Raw genomic sequence first — 13859 nt, 5'->3', positions numbered from 1 at the left:
GTTACCCCTAGTTAACAATATTGTGTTAGCAATGTTATACTTTATTAACAGTCTGTAATTAAAGCAGTCACATGCTAATATTTCAGCATTGCTCTTCCATCATTATCTGATACGTGCCTTAACTCTCTACTACATCTTGGAACTTCTCTATGCACCTGTGTTGTGCTGTATAGCTAGACATTGCTGAAAGGGCAAAGCACTGCAAGAGCAGGCAGTTATACCGCTGCAAATATACAGGCATTTCTACAGCTTGTTCCACTAATGGAATGTGAATATGCTCTACTATCAGAAAGCAACATTTCACTGGTACAGCAATCAGCTATGCTATGTACAGTTTGCTATAACTATTCCTTCATTTACTGAGAGAGTACAATTTCTTCAGGGCTAAATCCTTCATCAGAAATTAAATCATGCCATTAAAAAGGCTCTCTGCTACTGAAGTGGAAAGGGCACTGGGACAGCACTGCACTAGGTCACCGCAGCTCTCAGGTGATTTGGTTTTTCTGCACACAGGGAGATGGCAGAGATACCCAGCAGATTTGTGTTTATTTTGAAAGCGGAGAAAAGCAGAGCAAATTTTCCTCACTGTGCTATAAGAAAAAAATGTAAACAGGTCACAATTCCGTGAACAAATTGTGGAGTGAACAGAAATAAGTGAATAGATTTTGGAGAGAACAGAAAGAAGCTGTTGCCAGTGTTGGAATGTGACAACCACAGATGCAGTGCTCAGCTCCCTTATGTGCACTAAATTCCAGTTTCATACTTCAGGACAGTAAAACCCAAGGGCTTTAAGTTGTTTACATTTAGCACTGTCAAGGAAATAAAGCATAATGCCTTCAATGAACGCAGTAGAATTGCTGTACTGAAAAAAAAAAAATACTTTCAGTGTTGCATTTTACTTTAATATTGCATAAAACTATTGAGAGACAATTTAGTATAACAAGTAAATCCTTTTATCCTCACTACCATTTACTGATATGCCACCAAAGGACCTTAAGAGTCATCTGTGGATTGCCCCAGCTGGTGATCAATTCAACCCATCAGTCTTGCTGATTTTGTACCTCCTTTGATAAACATTGTTCAAAAAGAAAAACACATTTCTAGTCCCACACAATTGCAGTGTATTCATCTGATGCCCAGAGGCATTTGCCAGGTTTTCCATTTTACATTCTATGATAACATGAAGATAGTTGATGCTGTGCTGCTGCATTTTGAGGTCTTTTTCTTCTCTTTCCTTTTCACTTTTCTTATTTATAAATGTCTATAGGAACAATCACTGCCTCTCCTTGAGAGAAGTGCTTGCTGAAGTGCTTCCTATTGCAGCTCAGTAAATTTTCAAGGAAGCTGATAATCTCAAAAAGAAGTAAACATCAAAAGTTGACTGAAGACAGCCTCCTACAGTAAATATGCCTAATCTTGAGAAACACTGTCAGATTTGGACGATTCAGGATACTGATGCATTTTCTGTGCTGCAGAACAGGGGCAATACTGATCCCTGGTGTAATTGTATTGAAATCAGTAGTGCTACATTGAAGACGATATTAGTGAAATCTTTGCCAAATTGAAACGCTGACAAAAATGTTTGGATTTTGATGTTTGAAGATTGCTAAGCATTAACAATACAGTGCTGGGAACGAAGTGATTTCTCCCCTGCATGGATTCAGTTTTTCTACTCTACCAAAATATGGATGCGGGGGTCTGGTTCCTCATATTTTCAAATCCATGTGTATCTCATCGTCTAGTGAAAGACAATGCAACAAACCTTCTCCTCCATCTGGCAGCATGATAGTGATGGCAAATATGTCCCAAATTTTACAAAAGCATCTCAAATGTGTTTCTGAGGGATGCTGTATTTTTTCACTTTCTGGTGGCTGATGTCCAGACTGATGAAGACTTTCTATACATTGTGTATCAGCAAAGGAGAATCTGTTTGCAATATAAAGATGAGATATGGTTTTCAGCTTTGCTGTGAGATGGATGCATCCATACATGTTGTGACTGGATCAGAACAGGAAGCAGTCTCCAGCTCACTGGGGTGATCTCAGAAAAAGCTTAACTGCTTAATTTTGCTTAACTGCTAAAAATTCTGTTGTCTTTCCCATCGCCTAAGATGCTTGTTATGACCCAAGGAACATGTCTGCATAATACAGTGGTATAATGGAAACACTGTCCAGGCTAGGGAAAGAATAGAAGAATGCTGAAAAACTTGTCAGCTTGATCATAGTCTTGACCTCAGCCAGAATATCACAGCTAGGATAGGTATAATTCAACAACAACAACAACAAAAGAACTAGTTAGTGGAGCTTAACCATCTCATTAAGAAATATTCTATCCATAAATAGATGGAATATTCTATGTAGAGTTCAAGATTTTACTGACCAAAAATTTCTTTGAAATATTTTGAGGAATTGATGTCTCAACAAATATTTTTGAGAAACACATCTTCTGACAAAGAGTTACAGACATTTTCCAGCAGTCCTTTAATGTGCATTCAGAAGGTGTTGTGCCACTGTACTGTCCACAGCTCATCCCCTGCTTCTGCCTTGGTGAGAGGCACAGCAATCTGCAGAGAAGTTGTGCCTGGAGCATGGTGCTGGATGAGCGAAAATGTGTGATTGCCATGACTATGATAAGTGCTACCTGGAATCACTGTAGCTGGAAGACACTGAGGAGATAATCTGCCTTCAGTTGTTGGCTGCTGCTAGTAATTTGACAGCCCTTCAGCTCCCCTGAGTCTTTATGTTTTCCTTTCTTGAAGCAGCACTGTGGGTGGGAGAGCTATGAGCAGAGCAATATGGCTGCAGGAGTGGGTGGGAAATGTATAAGATGCCTTAACTACCTTGTGCTCACTGGAATGGTCTAGAGCTCAGCCAGTGCCAATGGTAGGGTATAGGGACCACGCTTGCTGTGGCATGGGGAACATGGCATGGGGAACACACATCTCACAGGCTGTCAGAGGGATGGGTATACCCACAACTGCGACTCCCTCATGGAGATCACACACTCTATTTAAAAACTCTCAGGAACAGAAAATGAAGCTGTACAGATTAGGCACTCCTTGTGCCTATCTTATGTTCCCAGTGTATGTTCCCAGTGTAAGCTTCCTATCCATTAGCAAGATCACCAGTGTAAATATTTTGTGTGTTTTGCTTTTAAATTGCTCAGGTCACATATTTTATTTAACTGTAAACCAAGCAGACAGTTATTTCCATACAAAGATGAAGAAGAAGAAATAAAATCCAAGCTCCCTTAGCTGAAGGGAAACCCACCACAGCAAGAGATGTTGTCAAGTCTGCATGAGAGAAGATGAAAAGTTTGTGTCTCTTCTGCTCACATAACTCATCACTCATCACCCAATAATACATGGGTTAGCATCATGAACATGGAGTGATACAAGGAAATTTTTTAACATTCATTAAAGACTCAGATGATGTTGAGACGAAAACAACAGTTTTGAACATGAGTTCTTTTCTACATACACATATTTTTCATATTTCTGGGCTACCTAGAAGTTCTTCTTGAATTAGCAAGTGAAAATAATCACAGTGATGCCTAAGCTGGACAGCTGGGATTTATTTTTCAGTGTCTTTGAGAAGTCTGCTTAAGTTTTCAGACTCCTTCAAGGTAGGATGGTAACGATAGCTCTGCCCAATTATTCCACACTTCACTCAGGCATCAGTGAGCTGAACAGTTGCTCTAGGCACAGCGTGAAGACACATACTGATGAAGTGATATCAAAATGAGGGCACATGCAGTCCCAGGGTGGTGGCTCAATCTGGAAATGAATGGCCTAGGGAGGTCATGAGATCTTCATCCTGGGCAAGAGTCCAAATGCAATGAGATGGGAGCAACCCGATCCCATTGGTGAGGGTACATGGAGACCTCTAGGGTACTCACACATAAATCACTGCACCACTCCGTGAGAATTTCCTTATTTCTGAGGGAATTTTGCAGCCAGACTAACAAGCTGTCTTAAGCTAGACCAAGGACACTGGACATGGTGCTGCTGCATGGAAATTGAATAAGAACCTCTTTTACAAACATAAACACGAAAAGATTTTGATCACATTTTTATCTTTTAGTGTCACAAATTTAGATATGTTTTGGTTTTCTCTATAAGTACTCATTTAATGTTTTCAAAGGAAACAAAGAATGGTTTTGAGAGAAAATAAAACATAAAATATAAAATAAACAAACAAGGAAAAAAAATGACAAATCAAATTAACTTACTTTGGAATGGTTCACAAACTGAAAGTTTGAAAACTGGCCATCCTCTTTCCCCAAAACAAATTGTGTTTGCCACTTGTCGTCACTACTACACTACTACTGTCATCTTTACTGTTATCTTCTGAAAGAATAGTTACCTCTCTGCGTTCAATCTGTCCTTGGCCCCAGTTTACCATTCCTTCCAATATACACTATCATTCAAAAGAGAAAAAGAAAAAGCTGTTTTCTAGGACTCCTTTATTTTTTTCTCTCATCTTAAGAGTTCTTATATTGGTTGTTTTAGAAAGCTGAATTTGGGTCATCTGAATTCATTCTTGAGTGCCTATCAGCCATTAGGAGAAGCTGGCATCGAAGCAAGATGTAAACATCTTCAAGCTGCTTTGATACAGTATGGCTGAAATGAAAACTGCTGGTGTGGCTATGACCCGCTCTGAGGACACTGCTCCTGGCCAAAACCTGAGTGCTAGTGTGGTGACTGCATGCGGATACATCCAGAATACCTGGATCTGAGGCCATTCCAGAATAACTCTTCCCCACTTTGAAATACACCTCAACCAATCATTAATTTTTCCTAAATAAATGTGTTCTTAAAGGGATATACTGGCAAAAATACCATACATTCAGCTATGTGGCTGTGACATGCAAGCAAGAGAGAAAAGTGAGCATAAGCATTAACGCTTTCACAGTTTTATTGTTGGCAACTTGTTCAGTTTGTCTGGAGAAGCTGTTGCATTATGGTTAAAAGATTTTATTCGAGGATAAAAATGTTGCTTTCTGGTTTCTTGAGAAGAAAGCACAGATTTTTGAAAGCCCTTCTTTCTGAAAGCTACTTCTCTGCAAGGATATCCTGCAGCTTAAATCCCTGTGAGCAATTCAGATATAGCAAGTGCCCCAGCTCCATAGGCTACACAGTCCTATTCCTCCTTCCTTTTTTGGCTAATGAATCTGGATTTCTTTTCTGGATGATAAAAGAGACATACAGACTCAGAGTGTCTCCCTTCTCAACCTGAATTCTCATGGGAAGCGAGTCTCCAGGGGAGGAATGGTGCCATCACAAAGATGCTGATGCACAGAGGGGGCTTAACAAGGATCTCCTAAGCTCTGAAAATGGAAATTTCTCTCTGAATTAGTTTGCAGTTTCTCCATGCTCCAGAAACATGGTTGGAAAATGGAGCTGGCAGAAACTCCCAGCCTCACAGAAGTGCGGTGGGCTCCAGCATGTTAAATAAAGAGGGTCAGCCCAAGACTGCTATAGCACACTGCATACCAAAAAGGGTGCTCAACTACTGATAAGAACAGGGTCTGGAGGCTATTGCACTGACCCTGTAAAATACAGAGTATGTTGATGGCACCACCAAACATTATTTTTTGTGCTTGGCTGAGCTAATATTCAGTTTAAGGGTTTATTTATTTGAAATTCATAGAAGAACTCATTATAAAGGAGTAGCAAAGCTCCCCCTTTTGCAGAAACTATCTCCCCTTTTCCACAACACTGTATTAATTCGTATATCCACATATATATGGATGGAAAGATATATGTATATTCTCTGACTGCAGTTATTTTTAGACTAGAATAAATTGTGGCTAACAATAGAATTTTGAAATAAATTAAAATTCATTTTTAGATAAGGTAGTTTCAGTCTAAAACAATATCTTAACATAGTATCTATAACATAAAAAGACCTCCTCCTCCATCAATGTAAAGGTATAATTACATTATAGATTAAGTGTTCACAAACTGCACATTTTAGGAACTAGCTGTTAACAGAAATAGGTCCCTCATACTTACATCACTCCAGAAATAAAATAACTGTGGTAAATGGGCTTATTGTAACAGTAAAGCTGCAGCAGAGAAATCATTTTTCATTCAATTCGGAGGCTTTGTACTGTTTATTTTATTACCAACTGCCGCCAAACAGATCCACAGTAAACAGTTACTGAAATTCTGTTCATCTAACGATAGAGGCAGACAGATCTTGGAAGAACCTGTTCTGTCTTGGTGTTTATTTGAAATAGTGATCAGCTTCATCAGAACTGGTCCACTACACTTTTACCTCACTGAACAAATTCTTAAAAGCTGTTGGTTCTTGCAGGTTGAATTTTCAGTGAAAGTCATCAGCCAAGACCAAGTACTGGCTTCCTCAACTGAACTGGCTCAACTACATCATGTTGATAGATGCTGACTTTCATAAGGTGCCCTTTTTTTTAAAAAAAAAAAAAAAAAATTTACAAAGCTGTTAACACTTCCAGTTCCTATAGACTTGGAAAGTATTCTGAAAAGAGTGGATTTTGTAGATCACCTCTTATTAGAGCAAGATGGCCTTTTCACTCTCAAAAAAGTGGGCTTTAAAGTGCCTCTTTTTCTCCATTATCCACCACTAGTTCAATGAGGCATTTAATTGTAACTTAGACAAACACACGTCCTGCATTCAACAGAGCACACAGAAGGCCCAGGAGCACCATGTGGACACCTTGCCTATAAAAGTGCCTAATTTCTAGAAACTCAGTCAAATGAGGAAATTCTGTCTTTAGAGTCTACACCACACCAGATTGTCTCTCATGTCAGGTTTACACATTTTAATAACTTAGAAATTCACATAAACTATTCATTTTGGAATAATATTTTTGCCCTGACGTCATCATCCACTAACCATTATCCTAATTCTCTAAAGACTTCATAAAATGCATTTCTAAAATCCTCATCCAGGTTTAAGGTGGATATTTGCTACCTCCACTGCTTGCTGGGCTCTTCTGCCTAGGACCAGAGGGGCAGTAGCTGTAGTTCAGCCATGTTTGTAGCAAGGGAAAATGAATTAATGTGTAGTAGAGTAAGTCATCTTGCCAGAGGACTAATTGGCATCAGCAAATTGAACACTATGGGCAATCTGGAATAAACAATTGCAATACATTACTTCTATTAGGTACTTTTCCTATGTGAACAAAATTGCCAGAAATGAGCACAACCCCTGCAGCTTTCAGATCCTTTATTAGGTAACCAAACATGCTATTTTACACAGTGTACTTTAAGTGCACTCTGGCAGCATACAAAAATAAACCAAATCCATTCAATTCGGGTACAAATATCTTAGGGTGAAATAAATCTGTTAGACTTTGCAGGATCAACCCAGATACTGCAGACACAGGATTAACCCAAATATTATTTTCAAAGGCTTCTCCACAGCTGATCTTAATGAACACTAATGTAAAGTCTTTAAACTCTACTATGACATTAACACCCTCATAGCATTTTAATACAGGGGCATTCCAGGCAACTCTATTCTTTTTGACCTGGATTTATATCTTGCTCTGTATTGGCTGCAACACTTACAATTCAGAAAACGAGCCATGCTTTACCTAACATTTCTGAAGGAAAATGGATGTCCTTATTTTAGGCAGAGATAGGTTGGAGGCAACATTACCAGAAGACATGAAGCTGTTGCCAGCAGAAATTCAGACTGAGGCAAGGGAGACCCTGGGGAGTTGGGGAGGACAAACAGCTTCTCAAATGCTTGGCAGCCAACACCATTTTGGCCAGCTCCCTGCTGTTTCCAATAAGCAACCACTGCACTGAACAAAGTACAACAAGAGAATGCAGTTTTATTTGATAAGCCTCCACGAAGAATGGGAAATAACCCTGGCCAGTGCCTCTTTCTCTCCCCTTTTTAAAAAAAGGTTTGGGGTAGCCACCCTCCCTCTATTTGCCTCAAACAGTTAGAGATGAATCCTGAAATCCCAGTGATGATGCAGGCAGATTTTTGAGCAGGCCACCTCACTGTTGGCCACACACTTATACTCAGATGACAAGTGAAGACACTGAATGGAGGGGTTGAGGACCTCCTACCATATCTCAGTGCTCATCTTCACATCCAGGATTACAGACTTTAAATGGTAGATCAGGGCACCGACTTTTAAAACAATAGGTTCCTCAGCTCAGAAATATTGTTTTAAAAGTCTGTGCCCTGATCTACCATTTATTTCCTGTGTGATTATCACTTTTGCTTTAGGCTGTGAGCTAACTAATATAGAGATATAGATAATTTTCACAAGTATTAGTCAAGAAATCCGTGCAGACAGCCTGAAATGTGGCAAGTGGTAATCATCACAGCAGGACTGGAGCCAGCTCCAGCTGACCCTCCCGTACCACTATGAAGGGTTAGCTTTTCCCTGAGGAGGATGATAAAATGCAGTTTAGCAGAAGCTATATCACAAGAAATCAGATGAAGTAGAGCAGTTGCTGGAACTTGCTTCCCAAAGGGTTCTGCTTAAAGGATTTCATGAAAAGCATAATTCAGTTAGCTTGCAAACAGTTAATATGATAAAGAAAGCGCTCTGCAGCAAAAAAAAAAAAGAAAGCATCATGAAGGCTCTGGAAAGGCTGCCCTGCTGCATCAGCCTATGCTGGTAAGAAGAAATTCTCCCTTGTCTGTGGCCCAGGGCCACCTGAATGAAATGGCAACTCCTGTTACCCTACAGAAATTCAGTCACATTTTTGATGACACCAGAGACAATATGTGCCATCTGTAGATTTATAGTGAACCTGACGAAGCACTTGTGTGGGCTGCATTCAATTACTTGAATTTAATTGCGTTACATTTGCCAGAAAATTAGGCATAGTTTATGGAACATGAGTATTTTGGAGATGCAGAGGAAGGATCCCGCCTGTGGCATAGCTGGAAGCCTGATCTTCCAGTGCAGGCGTGGGCAGAAGAGACATTCAGCACAGCACATCCCCATGCAGGTGCTCATACAATTAATGTGCAAGCAACATTTTTTTTTTTTTTTTAAATCACAACCCAGCAGACTTGCTGCAAGGAAAAGCTTCCAGTTCTGGTCATCTTTCCAAGATATTTTAATTACTGAATTCCTTAGGCTCCCCTACAGAACAAATCTAATGAGGTTTGACCACAAATGCACACTGATTACAAGAAAGATCACACATACAATTCTGCTCTTCTCTTTGCTGCACATAAATGTAAAGGCAAGCTGCTACTAGCAGGAAGGTCAGATGATAGAAATAACCAGGACGGCTTTCAGTTGGTGTTATCTGCAGCTGTCATGGAGTCCAATGGGAATGGGGATGGCTTGGGCACTCTGTTATAAAGGTGCCTCTACATGTAGACATACCCATATGCATCAGCACCCTCCCTGCATGTGCATGCACACATATTCTCCCATGTACTCCTAACAACTTCATCCTACAATCAATGATCTAAACACACACACATGCATACTGTAACACACACATAGACACAAGGTTCCAGCACAGTCTAACACAGATCTGCAGGCAGAAAGTGCTTGCCGAAGCCATACGGTGCATACCCAACCTGCAGTGGCTGGTGTCTTGTCATTATGTATAATAAATAGCAGCACTCTGTCATAGCAGCACGGCTGTGCTGCCGGAGCTCACACCCTACCAGCCCCATCTCCGCAGTGCTGTTCTGGGCATGAAACACACAGATTGACATGCAGGCAGTACTGATCACTGCAAGAGACAGGCTCCAGCAGCGAAAGCTGCTTCATGTCGGAGTGGGCTCTTCCCAGCTTTCCGACATGTGATCTGCATCTCTAATAATGAACAAATTCAGTCAATCCATCCCTTCTGGCATCGATCCCTTACCTTGAAATGCTGCAGCTGAAGTATCTGGTCCTCAAGCTGTTGTCTCTTGCCTTCTATTTCCGTCTGCCTTTTCCTTTTCTCCTTGGAAAAATAATTTGAGGGAGAGAGGGAGGGAGAGAGAAAGAGAGATTGTCAGAGAAATGGAGGCTTTAAGGGTAGCAGATTCATAAGAACATGCAGACAGCCACACACATCTGTGCAGTTGCCACCAGTCCCATTTCACCTGTGCTCTGCTTGCTGGCTCACAGGAGCTGTCTGCTGGGAGGGTGCCAGCTCCGATCCACTGATTGCTCACCAACAGGAGAAATTCTCCTCACTGGCTGCCGGCAGACAGAACAGCAACAGCGTGCACAGTCCCAGAGGAGGAGAGAAAAAATTGCAGGTTGGAGGGAAGTTAAAGGGACATGGATGCACTTTTTCGTTCTATAGTCTGGACCAGGAATATGCAAGGTCAACAGAGGACATCAGGGCAGAAGGCAGATGGTGAAGCTACCAGACTGTACTAGGCTTATCTGCAGTGCAAATAGGACAGATAGCCCCATCCAAAGCACCCACATGCGCTAGCAGCTGGCTTGCGCTAGCTCCCAGAGGCTGGGCTGACTGAGCAGCTTGAAGGACACCATTACCGTGTCCACAGCCTATGATTTTTTAAGGTCACCTCCAGAAACATGCCTGTGCCAGGCAGCAGGCTCTCCCAGCTGCTTCAGGAGATCTAGCTGTCTTTCTCTTCCTCCACCCCTCCTCCTTTCAAAACCTGCAGGGGTTGCCTGTTCTAAGTCTTTCATGACGCATGGGGACCATTTCTCTTCACCCACCCCCAGCTCAGATCAGATTAATGCTCCCAGAGGTGTAAACAGAATCGCAGAATCACAGAATACCTCGAGTTGCAAGGGATCCAGAAGGACTATGAGTCCAAGCCCCGGCTTCACATGGCACCTCACAAACCCAAACCACAAGCTGTGGCAGTTCCCGTGCCGCTGCCCTGGGGAGCTGTGCCATGCCCACCGCCTTCTGGGGCACAGTCTTTCCCTGGCCCCTGACCATCCCCTGACACAGCTCCATACCGTGTCCTCAGGCCCTGTCACCGTCACCCGAGAGCACGGCTCCTGTGAGGAGCTGCAGGCCACCATGAGGCCTCCCCTCAGCAGCGACCTCCCGTCGGCTCCTCCGCTCTGGGCCGAACCAAGGGTTTGTTCATCTGCAACTTGTATATCTTGTCCTGCAGGCTCTTCACTGTCTTTTTAGCCCTTCTTTGGACATTCTCTAATAGCTTCATACCAATTTTAAATCGTGGCACTCCAACCTGCTTGTAGCACTGAGCGCAGTGGGACAGCCCCTCCCTTGCCCAGTGGTGGTGCTGGGCCTGATGGATACAGCTGGTGCTTTTGCCTTCAGGGCATCTACCCCAGCTTTTATTGGAACAACACTCTTTTTTGTCCTTTGGCTGTTGAAAACTTGTTTTTATTATTTTAATGCTTCAGTAGCTGTAAGATTGGGCTTGAGGACATTTGAGGATTCCTCGAGTCCCCAGAGTAATTCTTCTGTTCCACTTCTGGGTGTCCTACTGGGAATTCTCCACTTTCTAGGGATTTCAAGCCTTTATTTCTCATCCTCAAGGGACATATGATATCACTTATACACAAATGATTTATGTTTATATTGGCCCTCAAACCAAGGCATTTTGAGTGAAAACCCTACATTTAAAAGGAAGATCAGGAAACTTTTAATAACAGGTTATCTCAAAACATGGAGTCAACAGCCTGGACAACTCTTATTGAAGACTAAGACATGAGGTGATGAGAGGGCTTTATCAATGAACTCCGAAGAGGCAAAGTGGTCAAATGATGCATGTGACAAATGGTTCTGTAATACCCTTGCATGGTCTTACATGCTGATTTTATGTATAGAGATACACACTCGTATAATTGTCTGAAGAGTTCAATAATACTACTGCTGAACAAAAATATTCTGCTGAAGTTATTTTGGAACAGGAAAACTGGCTTTTTGGACAACTGGAATGTGACAAATTGTGCCTGTCGTCAGCTGACAGCTTGAAATCTCACTGCTTTGTTCTTGCAGAAGACAATTTGCATTGTGCAAGCATAGACATTCAAAATTTATGTATGCACCTTTAAATCCACTCTTTATACAAAATTGATAGCATAAGGAACACTCCTAAAATCTCCTTCTTCCCTCTGCACTTTTGAATGGAGCAGGATATTGCATGGCTCTGGGGTTAAAAAACTTCAACATACTTCAGAGCTTTCTCTTTTTTTGTTTGTTTGTTTCCTTTTTTTTTTTTCTTTTTTTTTTTTCTTTCTCTTTCTTTTAGTCTACAGTATTAACAGCGTACTTCAGAGAGCAAAAGCCTAGGAGTCATTTCTCTGCTATTTCCTCAAGTAAGTGGTTAGCCATAGGTTGGAACAAAGTGGTCATAAAAGCTGTTCCAGTTAATGGCTTAATATTCTCAGAATAAGGGAAATTCTTTCCTGTTTGTGTTGAGCTGAACACATTATATGTGCCATAGGGCAGCATAAGGCACTTGTATCTTCACAGTTAACTGACCTACATTTCTGCGTGATTATTGAAACATGTACATATATACATTTTCTACCCTTTAAAAAAGCTTTCTTGCTAAAACACATGACAGAAATCAGCACTGTACCTTCTCTGGCTGGCTGTGTCATGTCTTATAATGGAAGTGACAAGACAGCCTTATAAAACATAAATGGAAACTTATTTTCTTTGGGAGAAAGGGAAAGCACTTAGAGTATTTTCCCTGTAGGCAACAGCACAGCAGGCATTAAAATGCTTGAACTACTTACTAACTAGTGGGCTTCTGTGGAGCTAAACTGGAATATTGCTCACAATACCATTTCACTGGCTCTCAGTCTAATCACATACATATACCCATTCTCTTTTTGCACCATAGCTGAATGTAAGGAGCATGATGGCAGAGGTAGTTTTTTTTCTTCTGAAGGTTGCATGATTTGCAGCACGTGTAATAAGCTGTCAGGACTTTTCACCTTCAGGTCACTCAGTCACTTTATTGGTGGGTTTCTCCCATACTGAGATCCGTGATTGTACATGTTGCTGGTATGTACAGACATGTTATGAAAAGATGTGGTAAAAGACTGGGCAAGCTAACAAAGGCCTCACAAAAACCAGCATCGGGGATTTTAGATATTCATTAGATGGAACAAATTCTCATTCAGGATCTAACTGAAAGCACGAAGGTGCTCAGTACATGCTTAAACTGAGCATTGTGTAAAGTAGTTTTCTGTATTTGAGCCTGTATATGTTCCTCCCTCCTTATTCTGCTCATCTAATTCTAGATATTTTTTTTTTCCAATCATTCCTAGTAAGTTTATGATTTACTATGGATCCTAGAACTAGGAAAGTATTAAAACACAGATTCACACCTAACAGCTCTGTTTCAATACATACCTCTCTGACAACACAGTGAATACTACACCATTGCTTCAGATATCTGTTGGTGTAAATCACCCCCAAGAAATAAATCAGAGGACCCTGCCAGCTTCAGCCATTCTATCCTTTTGTGATGAAATTGAGATGTGAAACTTCTCACTGTGACCAAAGCGTTACCTGCACCTACAAGGACCAAAGTGACATTTCAATCTGCTCTTGCACAGGTTTCCATGATCATTTTGCCAGCCCATGGCCTCCAACCTGAGAAATTTTCTCAGAAGCAGCTTCAGTTTTGGAAAAAAATTTGCCTGAAAACCCAAGTGAAGCTTGCAAGGGAAGGGAAAGACGGCTAAGTGTGATGTGGGGCAGAGGAAGACACCAACCTAAATTGCAAGTGAGTAATAGGATGTGATGTTGTGCAGTTCCTGCACATTTTTAGGATGCTGCTGAAAGCTGTAGGTTGGGGTGCCAATCATTACACAGACCCAGATTCTTGGAGTTATTCTGTGGACAAAAAGATGCTTCTTTTTTTTCAGAAAGTGATTATAAAAACGAGGCTTGTAGGAGGAGGTGAAAACGGGCATGG

At 41.3% G+C, this 13859-nt stretch overlaps 1 protein-coding gene across 4 annotated transcripts in view; it reads right to left on the bottom strand.

The window, feature by feature from the left end:
* PALM2AKAP2 (PALM2 and AKAP2 fusion) overlaps positions 1 to 13859 on the bottom strand; it is a 249014-nt gene that overhangs the window by 194670 nt on the left and 40485 nt on the right. For all 4 annotated transcript variants that reach the window (XM_052701322.1, XM_052701324.1, XM_052701325.1 and 1 more), the window contains exon 2: positions 9845 to 9925. In XM_052701322.1, the coding sequence (XP_052557282.1) occupies positions 9845 to 9925 (81 nt within the window). The remainder of the gene's footprint in view (positions 1 to 9844; positions 9926 to 13859) is intronic.

The sequence above is a fragment of the Tympanuchus pallidicinctus genome, unplaced genomic scaffold, assembly GCF_026119805.1.
Source record: "Tympanuchus pallidicinctus isolate F22 unplaced genomic scaffold, pur_lepc_1.0 scaffold4, whole genome shotgun sequence".
Lineage (NCBI taxonomy): Eukaryota > Metazoa > Chordata > Aves > Galliformes > Phasianidae > Tympanuchus > Tympanuchus pallidicinctus.
The sequence above is the reverse complement of the archived record's forward strand: the minus strand, read 5'-3'. Positions and strand labels throughout refer to the sequence as shown.